A 22,664-nucleotide genomic window follows, 5' to 3' on the forward strand; every position below is an offset into this window, starting at 1 on the left:
ACTTCGAGCAAATCACTTAAACCTTAAACCTCTCATTCCTTAATTTCCCCTATTTTAAGGTAATAATAAATCTACTTATCTTAAAGAATTATTGTGAAATTACAAGTTAACATTTTCATGTTTTATATATATATATTTATGTTTATATTATTAAAATATAAATGAGTTAATATTTTTCAAATGTTTAGAATAGTGCCTGGCACTTGGTAAGCACTTTATAAGTGTTTGTTAATTAAAATAAATAAAATACGAATACATGTAAGTCATACTGTGGGCTGTAGTTTAGAAGTGTGGACTACCATTCTAGAGGTCAAGTTGTTAAGGAACTTTTGTACTAGTTATTAACCTGGGGCTGAGCCAGGTGCCCTTTGAGATAAGTGTGATGTGAGCTTTAGAAGATGGGAAGCAAAACACTAACCATTTTCTACTTGGCAATTTTTATCATAGGACCCTTGAACAATGCAGGAGTTAGGGGTGCTAACCCTCTGTGTAGTAGAAAATCCACCTATAACTAGTTGGCTCTCTGTATCTGCGATTCCGCATCTGTGGATTCAACCAATCGTAGATTCAACCAACTGTGAATCACGTAGTACTGCATTAAGTATTTAGTAAAAACAGTCTGTATATAAGTGGACCTGTGCAGTTCAAACCCGTGTTGTTCAAAGGTCAACTGCATAATACATGTCAATTAATGTTACCTTGTCCAAAACAGCACTAGTTGAAAGGTCTACAATAATTTACGAAAACAAAAAATCCTTTCCACCCATTACCATAACTATCAAAATTATGTTGTTTTCTGAAGAAACTGCAAAGTCTAATTTTTTTCTACTTTAAAGTAAAAGCATTGGCAAAAACGTACTCAGAAACTACGTCAACTCCCATCTTTGTCATGTAATATGTTCTTTTATATTGTCTAAACTCAGTTTCAAACAAGTCATCATCTTCAGTCTCATCTTCTAAATTGTCTGGAAAAAAGACAGAAAGACAGTGGCTGACAATTATGAATATTCCATTTTTCCATCTAATGCTTTGATAAATACATACCAAAGCAGATGCTTATAAACTATCATAGACATCTATTTCATCCAATATTATTGAATTAGTACTAATAAAGGAAAGATATAACTATTATGTCAAAAAAAACTGCATATATTAAAATACATAGTTTGTACTCACCCTTAGAAGTGACCACTTCTTCTCCATTTTCGTCTAAAGCAGCCCAACATATTGAGTTTTCCTGGCCCTATACAAATTATAAACCAATATAAAGTTAAGGCAGGATATACTTCAAGGTGAGACATTTAACAGGGAGATTTAAAAAATACTAAAGATAACTGAATGATCCTTAAGTGACACACTGCAAAAGTTTGTTTTAAAAATATTCCTCAAATGCTGTGTAAATGCTTTTGGTTTCATATCACTTGTTTCCTGAAGCTATAAATCTTTATTATGTAGAACTTAACATTCAGACCCCTCAATGATAAATAACAAGTAATGTTCACCAATATAAAAGATAAATATATTTAATTATATATGTGTTCCAAGAAAAAAACACTTCAAGAATATTTCATTTACTTAGAGAAAAGTACACAATCAATATCAAATTCTTTCAACTTTAACATTTTTATATGTCAAATTCTGGGCTATTGTTAACACAATCTGTTTGTTTATGATTGAATCCAATAACTACAAACATTACCTATTTTTTTGTGTCTCTGGATCCCATCATTCCTATGACGCTACCAGCCACTTCTCAATTTTCTTCCATGTAACTCATCTGCTTTTCTAAAGGTCTTCCATTTCATCACATCCTTCATATCCTGCCCATCTATTCTTCCTCTTTGTGATTTCACCCTTTCTCTCCTCTACTTCTAACTGCCTATCAACTGCCAGTGCCCCTCATTAGTTCTTCCTACTCCTTTATTCCCAATTTCCTTTTCTTCACCCAAGCTAGGGCCTCTGCCAATTTCCTGTGTCTGGGCTGTTTCTCCAGCTCCTTTCATTCTACCAGTGTCTCTAATGTTAACTACACACCCCTGGATGACTGGTGAAGCTTAAGGACTGAGCTGAGGTGGGCGGAGCCATGGATTATTGATATTTAAGTTTGTGGGTACAGGTCCCCCAAAAGTTGCAGAGCCTGTTTTATTAAGATAAGAAACAGAGTAGAATGCAGACTGACTACTGCTAAGCTCCACTGAGGAAAAGTTAAGCAATTAGAAAGACTGTACTAAAGAAAATGAGGACAGTTGCCCTTCCTGGAGCAAGAGATATTGGGCTTGAGCCTGAATAAAACCAGTACAGCAAAGAGAGTGCAGGAAACTCATCAGTTTCACCAGAATCCAATAACTATGGGTTAGCTGAGGAAAATTTCAGAAGAGGTTTATTTTCCAAGCTAACATACATAAGACATTCTTTAGGGCTTCTTAGAGGTGTTTTACAGGGTACTAGCATATTCTGACTGACTCTGGTCACTTATTGAGAACCTAACAGTTACCAGATATTGTGCTATTAACTACTCTTAGCCTAGCCTATCACTGTATTTTACATACGATTTTATATATAAATTACTTCTAGAGAAAAATCACTGATCTAGTTAATGTCTCATAACATTAAATGCTATAAATATCCACACTTTAACTAATTTTCTGGGCTCTTATATTTAGAAATGTTTTATACACTTATTAATAGAGTGGAAGAACAAAGAAAACACAGTGTTCTTCGATGGTAAAAATGATTTTTAAAGATCAGATTTAAATGAAAGGATCTAATAGAGAAAAAGAAACCAAAACAATTTTTAAAATGTCCATAGAGGAAAAGAAGAAATGAAACTAAAATGAGGCAACCCCAAAATCATATGAAAGAAAATGAGAAACAAGGAATATCAGTTTTACCTTTACAGCTAAAAAAATGAAAGGACACCTAAAAAAATGGACACCTTTGATTTTTTCTTTTCCTTGTAGTTCTTGGCTTCTTCTGCTGCGACACCTGCTGCTTCATTGAGGTACTTGTTACCAACTTTGCTTTCAAACCACTTTAGGTCCACAAAAACTTCACTGAAGTGCTCTCGATCAAACTGTACAGAAATATTTACATTTATTTTAGAATAACTTAAGTATGTTTAGAAGAATACAGACCAAACTTTTAACAGTGACTACTTCTAGGGCATAGGAATCAGAGGATATTACTTTTTTACATGGGGACTTCATCTACTACTCTGAAAACTAAAAATAAAAAGCAAATAGAAATAAAAATAACTTAGGTGAAATTACTTATACAGAATGACCAACTTGAGTAGAATCACAAAAACTTTTTCTTCTGGTATTATGTAATTGGTTACCATTTATAGCTACCCTGGGACAGGAAAACAAAAACTTCTAGTTACTTACATCTGATAGTTTCACAAGGTATTTCTCAAATCGAGGTAAGTTGAGATGCCCACTTTCATTAATATAACCTAAAAGGAACAAAATGTAAACTTGTACTAAAAGCTGACATTATTTTTTCTAAACAATTCTACAAAATTCTTTTTACAAAACATTGAGTTTGACATTCTACTAATCAAGAAAAAACACTCAGTGTTGGACTATGTAAGTGGCCCTAGTTTCTATGAACTTGATGTTACTATAATACACAGTATGTAAGAACTGAAGGAAAATATAAAAAATTCCAGGTTTACATAGTAATAATCTTCCCAAATTTCCAAACAACACTGGGAGACAGTTAATTAAATTAAATATGTTCTAGAATCTATCTAGGTCATTCATTTGATATGTTAACTTAAGAAAGAAAAGACTAATGTCCTGTTACTCTGTTGACTGACTGATTGATTAGTTGATTGATTTGTTGTACAGCGTGACTTGCCGGATCTTAGTTCCCTGACCAGGGATTGAACCCGTGCCTTCTGCAGTAAAAATGCGGAATCCTAACCACTGGATGGCCAGGGAATTCCCTGTCGTCTGTTTTATTCAGCATCACCACTATCTGTTAGTTTCCCATTCTAACTTGAAAATCTCTCTCTCATATTAAATACTCTGATGATTATCCATTCAGAAAACTAAATTTCTATGCTTAAATACGAAATGAGCAACCTCTGCTGGCTTTCTTAAGCCATTTAAGGTGGAGATTAGTTAGGTATCAATAAATGAGACTGCTTAACTGGCGTCATCTTCTTTGCTTGTGAACCATTGAAAATTACAACTTTAGAGAGCTTGGCACCTTAGACTAGAAGAAACTCCAAATTCTTTTCCTACTTTAGTTGTGCATGCCATAATTTAATAAACTGAGTGACATTTTTAGGGTTAGTTGAGTGCTAAATTAAAGTAGCTTCAAACGAATATTAAACTTTTCTTACCCCCAAGTTCTGGCAGGATGGTAATATATGTTCCATAAAGAAGAGGCAGTGCATCATGATTAATATGTAAATGAGGTAGATGAGGGATAAAATCATTGCCAACAAGAAATCCCATCAAAATCCAATCATCTATTATCCTTTCAATATCATATTTAAACGTGATCTTATCCTATGCAATATGAAGAAAAGAGTCAAATCCTATGGAAACTTCTGCATATTCATCTTTGGCCCATGGTTATATTAATACTTACTTTTAATGCTGAAAACTCATAGTCAATATACTCTCTCATTAAAGACAAGTGTAGAAGGTGAAATGTGGTTTCTTCTGGTGCGCATACCCTGTAATTAGTCAGATGATCAACACAGAGCTTATTATATTTTTAAGGTTCAAGTTTAAAAACGTAGCTTAAAATAAAACTTATCATTAGAAGATAGTTAATTCTTGTCATTAAGGCATGTAATTTATAGGCAAGCTACAGGGTAATGTTAAGATAGAAATATAACTACAATTACAACAGAGATAAAGTTCAGAATAATTGGTTTACAATATGCTTTCTGTGGAAGGACTCTCAGAATCGAGAAAGTCTAAATAATACATAATAGATGTAATAAACCAGTGGGATCTGGCCCATTTAAGGCTGGCCACCAGCAGAAAGCATATAGATAAGTGAGTACTTATACTTTTATATCTACTGCAGTACAGTCCAAGGCTTCAATGTTGAGGCACCATCACTTCCTCCTCTTACCTTTTCTGGGCTTGGTATAGGGGTCTATAGTCCTGGCTGTTGGCCTATACTCCAGGATTAATTACAAGTAAGAATATAAGCTATTAATAGCATATTAAAAGCATTTATACACCATGAACAAATGGGATTTTCTTCAGGAATGCAAAGATAGTTCAACATAAGAAAATAAATCAATGTAATACATCATATTAATAAACAAAGGGAGAACCTCCCGGCATAATCATTTAACAGAAAAAGCATACGTCAAAAGTCAACACCCTTTCATGATAAAAATATTCAGCAAAGTAGGAACAGAAGGGAATTTCCTTAATATGATTAAGGGAATTTATGAAAAATCCACAGTTAATATCATAATCAATGGCGAAAGACTGAAAGCTTTCCTCCCAAGGAAAGGAATTCTTGTTCCTAAGATCAGTAACAAGACAAGGATGCCCATTTTCACTATAGTTATTCAACATTACGCTGGAAGTCTAGCCAGGGCAAGTAGGCAAGAGAAGAAATAAAAGGTATCCAAACTGCAAAAGAAGAAGTAAAACTCTATTTACAGATGGTATAATTCTACATGTAGAAATCCCATAGAATCTACAAAAAAAAAATACTAGCACTAAAAAATGAATTCAGCATAGGTGCAGGGTACAAGGTCAACACAAAAATCAGCTGTGTTTCTACACACCAGCAATAAACAATCCAAAAAGGAAATTAAGAAACAATTCCACTTACAATACCATGCTAAAGAATAAAACACTCAGAAATAAACTTGACCAAGGAAGCAAAAGAAAAAGCCAGAGGCAAAAATACTGAAATCAAAGAACAGAGAACAGACTGATGATTCACAAAGGTAGGGGATGGGGGTGGGTGAAATGGGTGAAGGCGGTGAAAAGGTATAAATTTCCAGTTATAAGATAAATAAGTTCTGGGGATGTAATGCACAGCAGGTAACTATATTTAAAAACATTATTTTCAATTAAAGGAAAAAAAGAAGAAGAAAGGAGGCAAAAGACTTGTACACTAAAACTACAAAACTGAAAGAAATTAAAGAAGACATAAATGAATGGAATGACATTTTATGTTAATAGACTGGAAGACTTGATATAAGATGTGAATGCTACCCAAAGGGATCTACAGATTCAGTGCTGTCCCGATCAAAATCCCAACTTTTTTACAAAAAAAAACAGAAAACCTATCTTAAAAATTATTAACCTCAGGAGACCCCGAACAGCCAAAATAATCGTGAAAAAGAAGAATATAGTTGGAGGTCTCACCCTTCCTGATTTCAAAACTTACTACAAAGCTACAGTTATCAAAATACTTGTGGTACTGGCATAAAGACAGGCATATAGACCAATGGAATAGAATACAGATCCCAGAAACAAATCCTTGCATATATGGTCACATGATTTTTGACCAGGGAGCCAAGATCATTCAATGGGGAAAAGACAGTTTTTCAACAAATGTTGTTCAGAAAACTGGACATCCACATGCAAAAGAATGAAGATAGACCATTACCTTATACCACATATAAAAATTAACTCGACATAGATCAAAGACCTAAATGTAAGAGTTAATACTTATAAAACCCTTAGAATAAAATGGGAAAAGGCTTTATGACATTGCATTCAGCAATGATTTCTTGCATATTACACTAAAAAGTACAGGCAACAAAAGAAAAAAATAGATAGATTGGAATTCATCAAAATTAAAAATTTTGTACATCAAATGACGCTATCAACAGAGTGAAAAGGCAACCCACGGACTGGGAGAAAATATTTACAGGTCATATACCTGTTAAGGGATTACTATTCCTAATTTAATTTCTGTTCTACCTTCTGATATATAGGCAGTATGATTTACCTTTGTGTCTTTTTGCCACCAAACCGAACCTCTTCTCTTAAAAGAGAGAAATGTGCCTCATGACTTGTTAATCCAAGCATAATCTGTTGAAAAATGATGAAGAGATGTTTCTATTCTCTCATTTTTTATAGCATCGGGTTCACAAAAGCAATCAAAAAACGTTTCTATATAGAGAACATGCTTATTTAAGGAAAATAAACAATTCATTAGCAAATTAAATGTATAAATATCAAAATATGATCCATCTATAGATTATAAATTGGGTAAATTCTGTGTACTTTTCTAAGAAAAAAATGTTCACTTTAGACTCACATAACCTTTATAACCACCCTCCTGTACCCCCATAAAAAAATCCCAAAAATGTTCTCTTGGTTTTTACACCTTTCCACTTGCCACGGAGGAATGGGTAAGGAATTAGGGCAACAGCATTTCCATGACAGAAGAATACAGGACTCTTCTGGAGGCCAAGATACCTTTAGTATGTGAAAACTCAGAAAAAACTGGAAAAGGGTATTTTCAGTTAATATTCTCACATAGTATTCTAATCCCCAAAGTAAGTCAAATAGTCTAGTGAGCCATATCAACCAACTGCAATGTATATTGTTTATTTTCATTTAATCCTGATTCAAACAAAATAAAACATTTACAAAGCAATCAGGGAAATGAGAATAGTAAATGGTTATTTATATATTAAACAGTGATTTGTTAATTTTTGTTTTATGTGGGATGTCATTGGGGTTATCATTATTTTTAATATTCTCCATCATGAAATATTTATAGATTAAGTAATACATGTCATATACTTCAAAAATACAGGGAATGGGCTTCCCTCATGGCACAGTGGTTAAGAATCTGCCTGCCAATGCAGGGGACATGGGTTCGAGCCCTGGTATGGGAAGATCCCACATGCCCCGGAGCAACTAAGCCCGTGCGCCACAACTACTGAGCCTGTGCTCTAGAGCCCGCGAGCCACAACTACTGAGCCCACGTGCCACAACTACTGAAGCCCACGTGCCTAGAACCTGTGCTCCGCAACAAGAGAAGCCACCGCAATGAGAAGCCCAGGCACTGCAACGAATAGACCCCGCTCACCGCAACTAGAGAAAGTCCGCGCGCAGCAACGAAGACCCAACGCAGCCAAAAATAAATAAATCCATAAATTTATTTTAAAAAAAGAAAAAAAGTCTTAAAAAAAAAAAAGAATCCAGGGGAGGAGGAGGAAGGAGACAGATGATTAGGGAAAGGAGCTGAAGGTTATTGCAGATGAAGGACACAAGGAGGTTCATTATGCTCTCTCTTTTACATCTGTTTATATTTGCAAATTTCTGTAATAGAAAGTTAAAACAAAAAAAGTCTAGCAAACTTGGGTTATGGAGTCATCAGATCAGGTGGTATTAAAAATCGTGTATTAAGCATGAGGGTAAAAAGGGCCTTCTACCCTGACCTCAGCAGAGTATTCATAGCACTAGGGTCAGTCAGGTGTGAACACTAACTATAGAGACCTGTTGATCATAAGCTATGGCAAAAGAACTCCTTTTCCAAATGTTTTAGAACTTTGGTAATAGCAGAAGTAGCAATCATTATTATGTCTCTGATATTTGTTCCCACAGCCAAAAATCTTCTTAAATGTTTTTTTTAATTTTTTAAATTTTAAATTTTTTTTTGGCTGTGTTTGGTCTTCATTGCTGCGTGAGGGCTTTTCTAGTTGTCGCGAGTGGGGGCTACTCTTCGTTGCGGTGTGCGGGCTTCTCAGTGTGGTGACTTCTCGTTGTGGAGCACAGGCTCTAGGCACGCGGGATTCAGTAGCTGTGACACGCGAGCTCTAGAGCTCAGGCTCAGTAGTTGTGGCTTGTGGGTTCTAGAGCAAAGGCTCAGTAGTTGTGGCGCACGGGCTTAGTTGCTCCGCGGCATGTGGGATCTTCCCAGACCAGGGCTTGAACCCGTGTCTCCTGCATTGGCAGGCGGATTCTTAACCACTGCGCCACCAGAGAAGCCCAGAAATCTTCTTTTATTAAGACCAAGTTTCCTAGATATTTAACTACAATGGCATAAGATTATAATACAATAAACATTATACCTACCAAGTCAGCATCTAAGCCATAAAGACAGTGTCTGGTGTTTGGATCATGATCTGGCTTTGCCTTCTCGGATCTGATAAATTCCATGATTTTATGTTCTCCTTCTCCAGGGGTCTAAATATAATGTTAAAAAAATGTGGTAATATGCTATGTTTCTCAAGATTAAATTTAAAAAACTCTTTAAATAAAATAAGATAATAACCTCATGGCCTGAGAAATAGATGGTAACTCCTTGCCACGACTTGTCTGTAGAAATTTTCATATTTACAAAATATTTCAGATGTTCGTGTAACCTGGCCATGAATTCAGTCCCTAAAAATAAAAGGTTTTTAAAAATTTAGTATGAGAGATATAAAAACAGTGAGTTCCCAGTGACAACATGAAATTGGATCTGGGTATCCAGGGAATAGCTAGGTATAAGATCTCCCAAGGAGGTTGAAAGCTCTCTTGCTTATCTTGAAAAGGGAGTAATGTTGTATTGTTCCCAAGCAAATATCACAACTATTTCCAATTTTACCAGGCACCTTAAAATGAAGTTAATGAAAGATGGGGAAATTCAAAGAATGTTACTGCTGCCTCAGGACTATGCTTCAAATATTTTCACACAAGGGCAGGGTTTCAACACTCCAACAAACTTCAATCTTCTATTTCTCTGCTGGATTCTGAAGTTCTATGTTTTTTTTTAAGGCATGTAGCTTCAATAAGGTTGCCAATAACAACAACTATTATCATTACTATTTTTAACCTGAAAAATTACTATTAATCTTGAAACTGAGTCTACAATGATTATGTTTCAGGAAAAGCCCAGATAGTCAATAGTCAAAGGCAACACAGTCTTAAACTGTATAACGATAAAACTGGTTATTAAATTGGACAGTGTGTCATTAGGGGACTTAATGAAAGAGAAAACTACCATAGTAAAAATTAATGAGAAAGTACGATTATAAGATTTTTTTTCAATGTAAAGGATTATAATGATGTTAAGACAAAACTCTAGGAAGGGCAGACTGTGCTGTTGCATATAAGATTAAACTTGTAATACTGATAAATTAATTCTTCCTTAAAGTCACAGAAATCTTAGCAGCCTCTGAGAAGAAGAGCAAGCACTCTAGACGAGGAAAATGGGTTTCTTCTCCTGAATACAACAAGCTAGCTCTATGAACTTGGGTGAACCACAACCTCACTGAGTCAGCTTTCATACAAATAAATGGCAGGAGTAGGACTGATCTTGTAAGTTCCTTCTAGGTCAGGAATTCTGTGCTTCTGGGAGAGTCCTGTCCATAGGTGCCCTTATCAGCATCTGTAAATCCCTACAGTGGGTCTCCATAGGGGCATTTATGACCAAGGTGAGCAAACCATCTCATGAAGAGACATAACTGGGAAAATACAGCAAATAGAATCCTAAGGACAAAATAAATAGAGGTTAGAAAGGAGAGGTAAATTTACATTTACATTTTAAATCTGCCAGAATTTTTCTCTCAATGAATTTACCTGGTGTAATGCAGTTGGAATCAAATCTGGCCTCTGTAGGAAGAGTTTCTCCTTTTTCTATTGCCTTTTTAATTTTGTCTTCTGCCTCCTTTGCTGACCTTAAATGTTAAGGGGGAAAAGAAGTGCTCAACTTTCTGGAAAAAACAGAGATCTCTACATAAAGTAAACGGTTATTTAGAAGCTTTTGTAACTAAAATACTAATTCATCAATTTTAAGTTCAAAACATATAAGTTTTGAAATGTCTATAATCAATAAAGATGAGCCTCAGAATTGTTTCTTTTTATTTAAAGAATTGAGTTTTTCAGCTAGGGACTATAGAAGTAGAACATGATAACAGTATAAAACTGACAAAGAATGTTACAAATACTTATTATAAAGTAATTCTTTTCTAATCACAAATATACAGCATATTAGTTCTAGAAATAATTTCAAGAGTATAGCATAAACATTCATTATACACACTATATTTAATAATATCAAATAAGAAGTGCATCATTAAAATGATCCCTAAGAATATTATATAAAAATAATTATAAAATTGTAATGTCTATCTTTGGGTTTCCTCATGAAAACATCTAAAGTGAAAGCCTAATAACATTCATGACATCAGTAGCCAAAATGATCTCATTTTTGAGGTAACAGGATTTACTAAGAAGAACATGATTTTTAGAGTCCGATAGACACAGGTCTGAATACTGGCATCCCAATTCCAATCTGGCTTCTCCAGTAACCCATGTGTGGCACACAAATATGCCACATGGCATACAAGTTAGGAAGTCCTGCTTTATGTACATTTTCTACAGCCCTGTTACTAGCTCTATCTACTGTGCCCTGTGGAATTCTATTTCTGCGATAAATAAACTCTTCTTCGTATTTAACCTCTCTCTCTTACCAACCTCTTCAATATAACAGAAACTCTGAAGATATCAACTCATTTGTAATCTCTCCAATGGAAGCCATTCTTTCCTCTTTTCTCCCCTTCCATTTTTGACTGAAGAAGTGATTATTCAGTGTTATTATGTGACAAGTTCTTGGGATACAACAAAAAAGAAATGATTCCTCTTCTCGGAGTTTACACTCTAGTGGAGAGATAGAAATTAAACAGCCATAATGTCTAATGTAGCTGCAATACAGAGAATGCTTGCGACAGGGGCAAGGTAAAACTATTAAAGTAATCTAGGTAGAAGATTACGGTGGCCTAGTAGCAGTAAAGATGAAAAGAAGTAAGTAGATATGACTTAGAGGTGAGGAATAAGGAAGAGGGAGGAGTCCAATTACTCTTCGACTTTGGAGCTGAGCAGCTAGTTACATGATGTTATCATTCACGGAAAACAGGAAACATAGGAGGAAGGCAGGTTTGAGGCAAAGATGAGTTCAGTTCCGAATATGTTAAGCCTGAAATGTATCTATGGTATCCAGAGGAGGCAGTTAGCAGGCATTTGGATGTATACAAGCTCTGGAAAGAGATAGCCACCAGAAAGATAAGTTTGGGAGTCATCAGTACAGATTCAGTACTTAAAGTCATTGGATAAGATGTCTCAGGACCCAGCATAGAACCTTAAGAAACATCAATTTTGAGACAAAGCAGAGGAAGAGAATATAACAAGGAGATTAAGAAGGTACAGTCAGAAAGAATTCCCTGGTGTACAGTGGTTAGAACTTGGCACTTCCACTGCCGGGGCCCGGGTTCAATCCCCGGTCACAGAGTATAGTTACCTGAAGGTCATGGGAAGGAAGTTCAAGAAAGAAATAATGGTCAACACTGCTAAACACCAGAGATAAATGAAGTAATATAAAGACAGAATTATTCTCTAGATTTAGCCCCTTTAAGGAGTCTATTAATAATGTAAGGAAGTTTCAGTGGCACGGTGGGGATGAGAGACAGATGGCAGCAGATTTAAAAGATGGCAGAGATGCGAAGTGATTAGGATTAAAGATTATGAGTGAAGACAACAGTCGCTGTGGAGAATGAGGAAAAGCTGACTGGGGGATCTGGGGGAAACATGGCACACTCGATGCCGCCACAGTACCGAGCGAACGCCTGTGGTGGTTAGGGTCAACTGGCCCTCGACGCCCATTCCTCTCTCCTAGCCTGTCTTCTGATACTGGAGAGGTTGGAAGAAAGCTATAAAAAAATTAAACTCTCAGGTTTCCCTGCAGCTAGGCTTCTGGATATGACTTCGCTTCTTAATCTCGGGATCAGAGCTAAAGGAATAAATTCCTAGAACTACCTGCTCTGGTCAGGGCCTGTGAACTCCTCTCACCTTCCTGAATGTTGCAGTAGTGATGCCATCAGTGGGTGAGTTCTATGGTGTAGTTCTGGAAGTCATTCTTAAAGGCTAACCTAAATGCACAACCTTCTGGCTTTTACAATGATTTTTATAAGCACCCAATTCTCTGTGTTATATTTCTTTCTGCTCAGAATAGTTAAATTTCTATTACCTGCAACTGACTGATACAGTGGGCTTATATAACCCTTTCTCAACACTAGATTTTCTAGCCCAGCAGCGCCCCAAAACTAGTTTAACAAATACCAGGGGAATCTGGTAAACATAGTTTCCAGGGCCTAGTTTTTAGAGGTTCAGATTAAGTAAGTCTTGGGTGGTACTTGAGAATTTAAATTTCAGTAAGAGATGGCCCTTGTGTTAAAGGATTTCACAGTCCTTCAGTATCTTCAGTATCTTTTCTCTTTTGATATTTACATTAGTAGAGTTTACCATCCTCTTCCTGTTCTCACTGCTAGCCTTCTCCAAGGTACTCTCCCACCTTCCTTGATGATTTCCACATCTGATTCATAGGTGCCCTTTCTACTTCTTTACCTGCCATTGTGATGAAAGGAAAGGATCTACTAGGCTAATGACCTATCAAACTCACTAGACTCAGGGTTTCTTTCCTTCAGTTCCAACAACCCTCTTAACTTTACTCCTGTTACTCATAACAAGGACACTGCATGTTTTCATTGTTATTTAGAAATATTCCACAGGTCCAGGATTTTGACTTCAAAATCCTCTCTCTGTATACAACTCCTTTTCAACCTTTTGCTTCTCCTACTACCCATACACTGGGCTGATTATATCTCGAGTGTCCTAACTCAGTTCTCTTCTCATACTCTATCCATCCCCTTCTAATCTCATTTGCCTTTCTACCCCGTGGGGACCCATGTTCAAGCAGGGTCAGCATCTAGCCCAGGGTCAAATTAAATGTCAGTGATATTCTCATTAGAACAATCTCTCAGTTCATTCTGCAGTTCCACAGCTCAGGACGAAATACTCTAGGAACTTTCTCTACTACTACCATTTCCAAATTACCAAGTTTTAGGAAGTCTGAAAAATTTGTGACAGAGAACAACAGAGTAACTTTATACAACCCATCATATACGTTGAGAAATGACACCTCATTTGAATTCCTATTTATTTGATTGATAAAACATGACATTGGGGCTTCCCTGGTGGCGCAGTGGTTGAGAGTCCGCCTGCCGATGCAGGGGACATGGGTTCGTGCCCCGGTCCGCGAAGATCCCACATGCCGCAGAGCGGCTGGGCCTGTGAGCCATGGCCGCTGGGCCTGTGCGTCCGGAGCCTGTGCTCCGCAACGGGAGAGGCCACAGCAGTGAGAGGCCCACGTACCGCAAAACAAAAAAACAAAAAAACAAAAAAACAAAAAACCATGACATTGTAAGTCTGAGATACTTCCACTTCTGGGGGGAAATTTAAGCAGAAAAGAAACGTGAATGGGAGATGCACTGTGTTAAGTCAATTACCTTTGAAGTAATATATTTTATTAATCTAAGTAGTATTCTAAAATAAACCATAAATGTTTTACCTAAAACGCCTCCCACGCTGCTGGTTCATCTTTGCTCGAGGAGCCACACCGTCAACGGCCATGAAGAACACTTTCCTAGGTTTAATAATGCGAAACAACACCTCCAAGTAGTGAAAAATATCAGTAAAGATTTTATCATCTGAAATTCTGAAGTGAACATCATCATCGTTAGGATGGGAACATTGATGTATAATTCCATTCATATCCAGGTATAAGTTATCAAATTCAGGAATCTAAAAAACAAAGAAAAATGATCAAGATCATTATTATAATCAAACACAGATACCTAGACATCTGATCAAAAGCAGGATATAGGGGCTTATTCTTATTATATAAAAACTGAGTAAACAATCACAATTGAATAAAGAAAGTAAACAAACAGGAGGAATAAGTAAGATGGAGACATATTATGTGGTTACATTATGCACCAAAAGCTTGATCACATTTACTGTCAGGAAATTATCTACTTATTTAAAATAAGATAACCTGAGAAAACACCAAATAAAGCTCTTGGTTGATTTGGTACTCAAAATATTAGCTTCCTTTCTTCCTACAATTTGACATTAACTCCGCAAAACCTCAATTTCCTCTATAAATGAGTAACATAATGCCCATTTATATCAAAAGGCTATTTGTACATGGTCATTAAAAGGTTTTACAAGTGATTTAAAACCTTATTGTAATATCTGGTTTCACTGAAACAGAATCACTAATTTGGTTATATTAACTTAAAAAGCTTAGATTATGCCAAGAAATTTAGGAAACTTTGAAAACTGATTTGTTTTTTATAGGTGGATTAAATAATTTCTAAACTTTGGCTAACAGGCATCTACTTTTATAGAAAGGCCTTCATGGTTCTGACTCTGATTGACGTTTCCTCTATTTAAATGTCTGTGAACAAGTAATGGGAACACTACTGAAACAAATATAAACTAACAAGGAACTAAAATGGGCACAACTTAATATCTAGCGTAATTAAGCGATCTGAGAGTAGTCTGCCTTACATACTAATTGAAGAAAAGTATTTTGAATTTTCAAACATAAAAACATAATGGGCATTTTGTATAAACTTAATGAAAACTATCTCTGAAACAATTATTCAAATTTTACCATATGCATAGGTAACAATACATTTTCCTGTTATTGAGGAAAAAACATGCCTTTGAGTTTTAGGAGTGAAAAGTTTTGGTCTTTGAATCAATGAACACCATAAAAATTAATTTATAAAACACCTATTTACATAGGATTGTACTAAGTAAAAAAAATTTAAATGCCCTTAGTGAGTATTAGACTCGAATGAAATGACAACTGTGATCATGAGGTTTGAAATGTACATTCAAGATTTACTGTTTATTTCAAGAAATCTAAAAACCTCAATCAAAATCTCAATGTGATTTTTTTTTGAGGGGGTGGGGGTACTTTACAAAATGATTACAACGTTTCCTTAGGAGAATAAACATGTAAGGGAGCATATTAAAGGGAGAGTAATGAAGGAAAACCTGCCCTATATGATATTTTAAATTATAGAATAGACTGTTTAATTAAACCAAATAGTTCAGAAGTAGTCCAAGTGTACACAGAAATTTAGTATATAAGAGACATTTCAAATCAGTGAAAGACAGGGATGGGGCACCTAGGTAACTATCTGGAAACAAAACTGTATTTCACCTTATAACAAAATAAATTCCAGAAGGATTAGAAATTTTAATGTGAGAAATGTAAGTAAAAAAATTATATACAAATATTTTGGCAATTTTCAGGTGGGGAAAGTTAGAAATCATAAATCAAACAAATGATGGAGTTGGCTACCTAAAAATGTATTTTTAAAATCTTGTAGGGAAAAAAAGTTCCATAAACAAGCCCAACTGAAAATGACAAAATGCAGGAAAATACTTGCAAATTAGGACCAAGTCAACATTCCTAATGTACAAAACAACCCTCAAATATCAAGTAAGAAAAAGGGCATATGTTAAAAGTAAGTATGGAAAATGCAAAGCAATTCAAAAGAAGTAACACAAAAGTCTAAATGATATGAAAAAAATGTTCAACATTCCCAAATTTCTAATTAAAATGATACATCATTTTCCCCATCATGTTAGCAAAGATTAGAAAGATGGATGTCACCCAATACTGGTAAGGATTTGGAGAAATGCATATTTCATGTTATTAAAAGCAATAGCTGGCATTTATTAAGCACTTATTAGGTGCCAAACATTGGGCTAAACACTTACATTCATTCTCTCACTTAATTATGGTAACAATCTTAAAAGAGAGATATTTAGATTCCCCATTTTATATTAGAGGAAAGTCACAGGGCTAAAAAGGAGAGAGGTGGCACAGACATATACCCAATAGTCTGGGATGGGAACATAAACTGGTGTAACTAATATGAAAATATATATCAAAATTTGAGGTGTGCACATCTTGTATGTGTGTGTGTGTGTGTGTGTGTGTGTGTGTGTGTGTGTATGTGCAAATCTGTGACCCAGGACTTCTACTATTGGAAATTTATCCTGAGAAATAATCAGAAATGTGCACAAAGACATAAGTACAAGATTATTCATGGAAGTATTGTTCGGAAAAGATAAAAAATTATATTATGTAACAACTTAAATGGCAAAAGAATTTGAAAAAGGATACATGTCAATATATGTGTAACTGAAGCACTTTGCTGTACACCTGAAACTAACACAACATTGTTAATCAACTATACTCCAATATAAAATAAAAAAGTTAAAAGAAAAGATAAAAAATGAAAACAATGCCTAATAATAAAGAAAACTGATAATGGTACATCCACACAAGGGAATACTACAAAGCAATTACAAATTATGATATAGACTCATATTTGGCATGGGATAATGTACATAATACATATGGTCAAGTGACAAAAGTAGGTTATAAAACAGCAGGTAAACTATTATCCCACTTATTGAAAATATTTATCTACATGTGTATCTGCATAGAAACTGGACCATAGTGTATGGGCAATCTGTGGTTTCTTAGAATGGTAAATGTTACTGGTCAGAGGGTTTAATTCTTTCCCCCATCTACCTCCAGTAACCTAGGACATCGAGTAAGCATATAGTAGACGTGCAACTTCCCCTTGGATTTTCTGTATTAGGCTTTGTTTTTTGTTTGTTTGGTATTTTATAATCTTTCTGTAATTTCCACATTCTGGTCTAGTCTATTGTCCTCAACTTTAAGGAAAGTGCTTTTTTAAAAAAATAATGTTTTGCTTGGTTTCGTCCCTCCTCCCTCTCCTTTCCTTCCTTTCTTTCTCCCTATTTACTTATTTAACTCCTTACACTCCCAAGCCTTCACTGAACAAGAAATATGTTAACAGAAAGACAGCACAAAATATTATATATCTCCATATTTTTCGATCCTATGGTACATAACTTTTATATTCAAAACAGATTTATGAAATAACTATAATTTTTTAGTCATAATTTACTTCTACCAAACTACTGGACCACTTGAACTAGGCATCAAAAATAGTTCTAGGTGTGTACACATTCAAACACCAGTATAAGTCTTGTATACACTATCCATGTCAAGAATTCTCTAAAATAGGAATAGAGTTAAGCTCTACTATTTGTTTGTGTCACCTTTCTTTTTTCTAGTATTACCAGCCATTGGTGCTTAATGCCTATTTCTATTAACTTATTTGAGGTTGCAAAATGGTGATATTCTATCACTTCTTTTTTTACTAATTGTAATACTTTTATAAAGGGGATCATTCTGCCCCTTGGTTACCCAGTGGTACAGGAAAGGTTTTCAAAATTGGGAACTGTGTCTATCACCTTTGGAAGGGGACCCTTTTTTTAAAGTACCATTGTAAACTCAAGGATTTAAGCATATTTGATGGGTTTTAATCCACTGGATTATCATTATTATCATTATTGAAGATCAAATTGTCCCATTTGGGGCGATTCCAAGCCTCTTCCAGTTATCTCTTCAATCCTTTGAGATGTTCCTAGTAGTCTTTAGTAGCGGTCCTGCTATATGATATGACAAAAGTTTTCAGGCTCATCTAGAATACTTCCTGACTCTGACCTAGAATCAGTCATTTCTCCATGAAATCCTGATTTCTTTTGATGAATAATGGTATTTCAAAACCATAATTTAGGCACTACGAATGCAACTGCTACTGGATTGGTCATTGTTTCTAGGCCTTTACTGTGATCAGAAAGAGCTAGGAAATTTACACGTGTGTGTGTGTGTGTGTGTGTGTGTGTGCGTGCACGCACACGTGCGTTTCATAAGATTATACTGATACTTTCAATTCAAATTCTAGACTATAGAGCTTTTACTTGACATTTTCTCTATTACATCGGTAACTGCTTTCTTACACATCAAGAATCTTGGTTATTAGAGATGAAAGAATTAAAATACCCTTTAATTAGGTATTTATCATATCACACACATGAGTTTCAGAAAAACAATATTAATATTACCACTAATATGATTAATGGGAATATAATTTTTTTTGCATAACTTTTCCCCATTCTCTCTTACTCGCATTTATTTTATAGTTGTGCTATCTAAACATTGTCAGAACACATAGCCATCATATACTAAACTTTCTCTCTCTTCACTCTTATTTTTTGTTCTACAGGAAATTATATTTAATGTTCACCACTGGTATTTATGTTGATATTTCCCCAGTCCTTTTGATTGTCTGAAGCTCATTCTCTAGCAGATTCCTCAAGAAAGTGCTCAAAGGAACAATATTGCCTGACTTCTCCTACACTGATCATTTGACCAGCTTATCGTTTATACTTAAAAGTCAGTTGAGTATCTTTATGTTACTCCATTTTCTTCTGGCATAAAGCACTACTGTGAAAAACTATGATGGGAACCTGATTTTCTTTCCCTTACAAGTCATATGTTCCTTTCTTGTAGGTGACGAAAGTTTTTTCTCTTTTTCTTTAAGTCCATGAATTTAACTAGAACATGTCTTGATGTTGGTCATCTGAGTCAACATTCTTGGGTACATGGCTTCAATGTTTTTTTTTTTTAAATTTCAGGAAAGGTTTCTTTAATTATAGTTTTAGTATTTGTTCTGTTATATTGCTTTGAACCTTTTTATCTTTTAAAATTTTATCTTATTTCCACCTTCTATTTTTTTCTTATGGCATCATTTGTTTTTGCCTTGCTACTACTTTAGGCTTCACTTCTGGCGTGATTTTGCCATTTATGTCTAATTTTCTTTAGGTTCTGTCACCTTATTCCTGAGTTTTTGTAATTGATATATGTTGTTCTTTCATGTCTTATTTTCTTAGTGCCTTTTAGCTCATTCTGAAATAGTAGATTATAGTTTTGGTCTGTTATGTGTGAATGTTTTTATTGCAAGCTTTTATTGTCTGTATGAATATTATTTTGTTCCCCTTTTCCCCCATAATAACTTTGTATACTATTTGACCTTGACATTTTTCTATCATTCATTTTTATGTAAATTTAATTTTCCCGAACTTTTGGAATGAGGAGGGGTCCAGGAAAGCTTTAACTTTACAAAGCTCCCTCTTCTGCTATTTTGGGGTAGTATTAAAAAATATGGTGGCTTGTCTGGTTTGTTTTCTAAGATTTCTTGACTCTGTAACCCTCCCCCACTTTTATCTTGACCTTCTTATCTCTCTTGTCCCTTTCCTGATAAAATTTTATTTCACTCCCAGCAGTTTCTCCTTAGGGTGGGCTCTGCCTTAGAATGGCACCTTGGCAAGTCAGTTTTGAGGGTTCACAGGAGTTAGACTGCTCCTGCCCTTTAAAAACCCCCCGTTACAGCTACTGCTATCTAATAGGCCTGTAGAGTCTCAGTGAATATTCTGGAGTTCTGCTCTCAGGTTCATCAGCTGTTGCCCCATTTCGCCTTCTTCCTCTTGCACACATGCCAATACCAACTGGGTCTAGAGGCTATCGGGTAGTCTGTCCCCACCAAATTGTATCTTGGGGTTCATGGGGATACCCTGTCACATGGTTTTGTTGTAACTGTCCTATGGATTTTAAATTTAGCTATCTAGTTTCTCTTTGTTTTCAAATGAGGATTCAGAGAAACCAAAAACTATGCTATGTCACCACTGCCACCATCTTCCCAGAACCTACCCCTCCATCCAGTCCCTTCCCCCAAGGACTAGCTTTTGAACTGCTGTGGCTTAGGCACTACCATCTTTTAAGTACTGCTTGAGAGAGTAGCTGGTGATTGCTTTTTGAAAGACATCACTTTGATGAACCAAGTTTTAAACCTATTGTTAGTGTTCGTGTCATAAAATTGCCTTAAAGGCATCATTTTTGTTCAGTAACAAAATTCCTCAAGATGGAGAAAATCCAAGATCCTTACGCCAAACCAAATTCTGTGCCAAAGAGTAGAGAGTAAAAATATTACTGAACAGATTGTGCATTGTCAAGTTAGTCTGAATTTTTCAATTTAGAAATAAAGTGCCTGATGCATGGCAGGTACTCAAATGTTTGAGTAAAGAATCCAGGAAAAGCCTAAGTTAGTTGTCACCATTTTTATCCTCTTCTCTGGAAAGAAATGTTTCCCTAAATCTAATTCAACCCATGCTTCAAATAAATTAAAGACAAACCACCATTCTGGAATTTTTGGTAAGCTTTTCCTCATATACCAAACCTGACTGGAATCCACAACAAAGAAGCCTTTCCAGAAGTTTAACCTCATCTTCATGCTTACAGTACTTTTTAAAAATAATAAACCATAATTTAATAGACAGCATGATGGTGTTCACTGTATTATTTCCCTCCATGTTAATACAATGCTATCCATCTCAACTAACTCAATTAGCTGTACAAATTTCAAAAAGGGCTTTGTGTGTGTGTGTGTGTGTGTGTGTGTGTGTGTGTCAGAAGTGAGATTTGAACCCACGCCTCCATTCGGAGACAAAAATGACTTTTTTCTGTAAAATATAAAATGGGCAAAAGAGCCACCAAAACCATTAAATGTGACAAACACTAGACCCAAAATCCCATTAACCTAATAGACGACTGCTTACTATTTTTTTCCGCAGTTCCAATACCTAAACTACATTTTTGAAGTGTGCACATAAACGTTGCCCTGGGGTCATTATATACCGAATATTACTATTCGTAGTATTAGTGCTCTAACAATCTGTTTCTCTCTCCGTTCACCCCACGTCTCCTTCCTCCCTCATCTCCTTCCCTTTCTCTCTTTCACACACACACACACACGCACACATTCACACAATGAAGCTTCCAAGTAACTGCCCCAGCCCCGTCCAAATGTATTTTTATTTCTTTTGGAACAGGGGATTGGTACGGTCCTTGGGGTAATAGAAAAAGAGTAACGAACTGTGTCATAAATATGAACCATCAGCCACGTCAAAAAGTCTAGGCGTTGGGGGTAGGGCGGGATGCAGCTCTAGATAAGGGAAAGTAAACAAGGGGATTCAACTGCGGAGGCCGGTATTATCGTTTGTACGTGGGCCTGTTGCTCTGGCTGGGGACTGGGGGAAGGTCCTAGGAGGACAACCATCCCACCTCCAAAAAGAAAAACGAAACCTGCAGCTCCCTGGGGAGGAAATGGAAGCACTCCCGAAAGCGCTCCTCCCCGGGACTTGATTGCGGAGTCGCGGCAGGCCCGGCCCGGGCAGGAGCTGTCAGAACGCCGCATCCCCGCCGCTCTGCCCACAGGAGAGCGACTTGCGTCTTCGCCCCCACTCAGATCACCAAGGTGTCCTCCAACGTTCTGCTCCCCTCCCTTCGCCACTCAGCCAGCTGACGACGAGCAGAAAGAGGCGGCGGAGAGCCCCGGTCCCAGGGTGGAGAAAGGGCCGCCGAGCCCCGGGTCCGCCGCCTTCTGGGCCTCTGCCCCCTTGCTCACCCACCTGATGCTCCTTCACCACTTCGCTGAGGCAGGGATACCGCTCCGAGATCCATCGATAAAACTTGGGGACTCCCATTTCGACCGTCAGTACTAACTCAAGTCAGGGCCAAATCGAAACCAAACGCCCCGCCGGGGCCTACGCCACCGCCTCCGGCCGTCGCTCCGCAGATGACAACACACCTCCCGCCCAACCATAGAGAGCGGCCGCCGGGCCTAGAGCGGCGGGTTCGAGACCGCATCTCCGGGGCGGGGCTCTAGCCCCGGCCCGAACTCGCTGCCGCGGAGCTGCCTGGTTACATTTAAGAGCGCCCAGGCGTTTTTGAACGCGTGTGTGAAATCCAGTTCAGAAAATGTCAGTTGACAGACCTGAGCGCTGTAAGTGGATTTGGAAGGGGGTGAAAACCTCACGAGACGACTGGAAGAGTCCTGGCTGCTTCCGTCTTCTGGGATTACTAATCTCTGT

General features: G+C 36.6%; 1 protein-coding gene across 2 annotated transcripts in view; it reads right to left on the bottom strand.

Annotated features, from left to right (window-relative positions):
• The window catches only part of XRN1 (5'-3' exoribonuclease 1), a gene marked incomplete at its 5' end in the record, with an annotated part of 94,932 nt that extends 72,655 nt beyond the window's left edge, over positions 1 to 22,277 (bottom strand). For both annotated transcript variants that reach the window (XM_079704674.1, XM_079704675.1), the window contains 12 exons: positions 860 to 965; positions 1,177 to 1,243; positions 2,936 to 3,073; positions 3,387 to 3,454; positions 4,352 to 4,520; positions 4,603 to 4,690; positions 6,949 to 7,031; positions 9,030 to 9,140; positions 9,229 to 9,338; positions 10,518 to 10,615; positions 14,341 to 14,573; positions 22,203 to 22,277. In XM_079704674.1, the coding sequence (XP_079560800.1) occupies positions 860 to 965; positions 1,177 to 1,243; positions 2,936 to 3,073; positions 3,387 to 3,454; positions 4,352 to 4,520; positions 4,603 to 4,690; positions 6,949 to 7,031; positions 9,030 to 9,140; positions 9,229 to 9,338; positions 10,518 to 10,615; positions 14,341 to 14,573; positions 22,203 to 22,277 (1,346 nt within the window). The remainder of the gene's footprint in view (positions 1 to 859; positions 966 to 1,176; positions 1,244 to 2,935; positions 3,074 to 3,386; positions 3,455 to 4,351; positions 4,521 to 4,602; positions 4,691 to 6,948; positions 7,032 to 9,029; positions 9,141 to 9,228; positions 9,339 to 10,517; positions 10,616 to 14,340; positions 14,574 to 22,202) is intronic.
• Between the last annotated feature and the right edge of the window lie 387 nt (positions 22,278 to 22,664).

This window comes from Hyperoodon ampullatus (assembly GCF_949752795.1).
Source record: "Hyperoodon ampullatus genome assembly, chromosome: 5".
Classification (NCBI taxonomy): Eukaryota; Metazoa; Chordata; class Mammalia; order Artiodactyla; family Ziphiidae; genus Hyperoodon; species Hyperoodon ampullatus.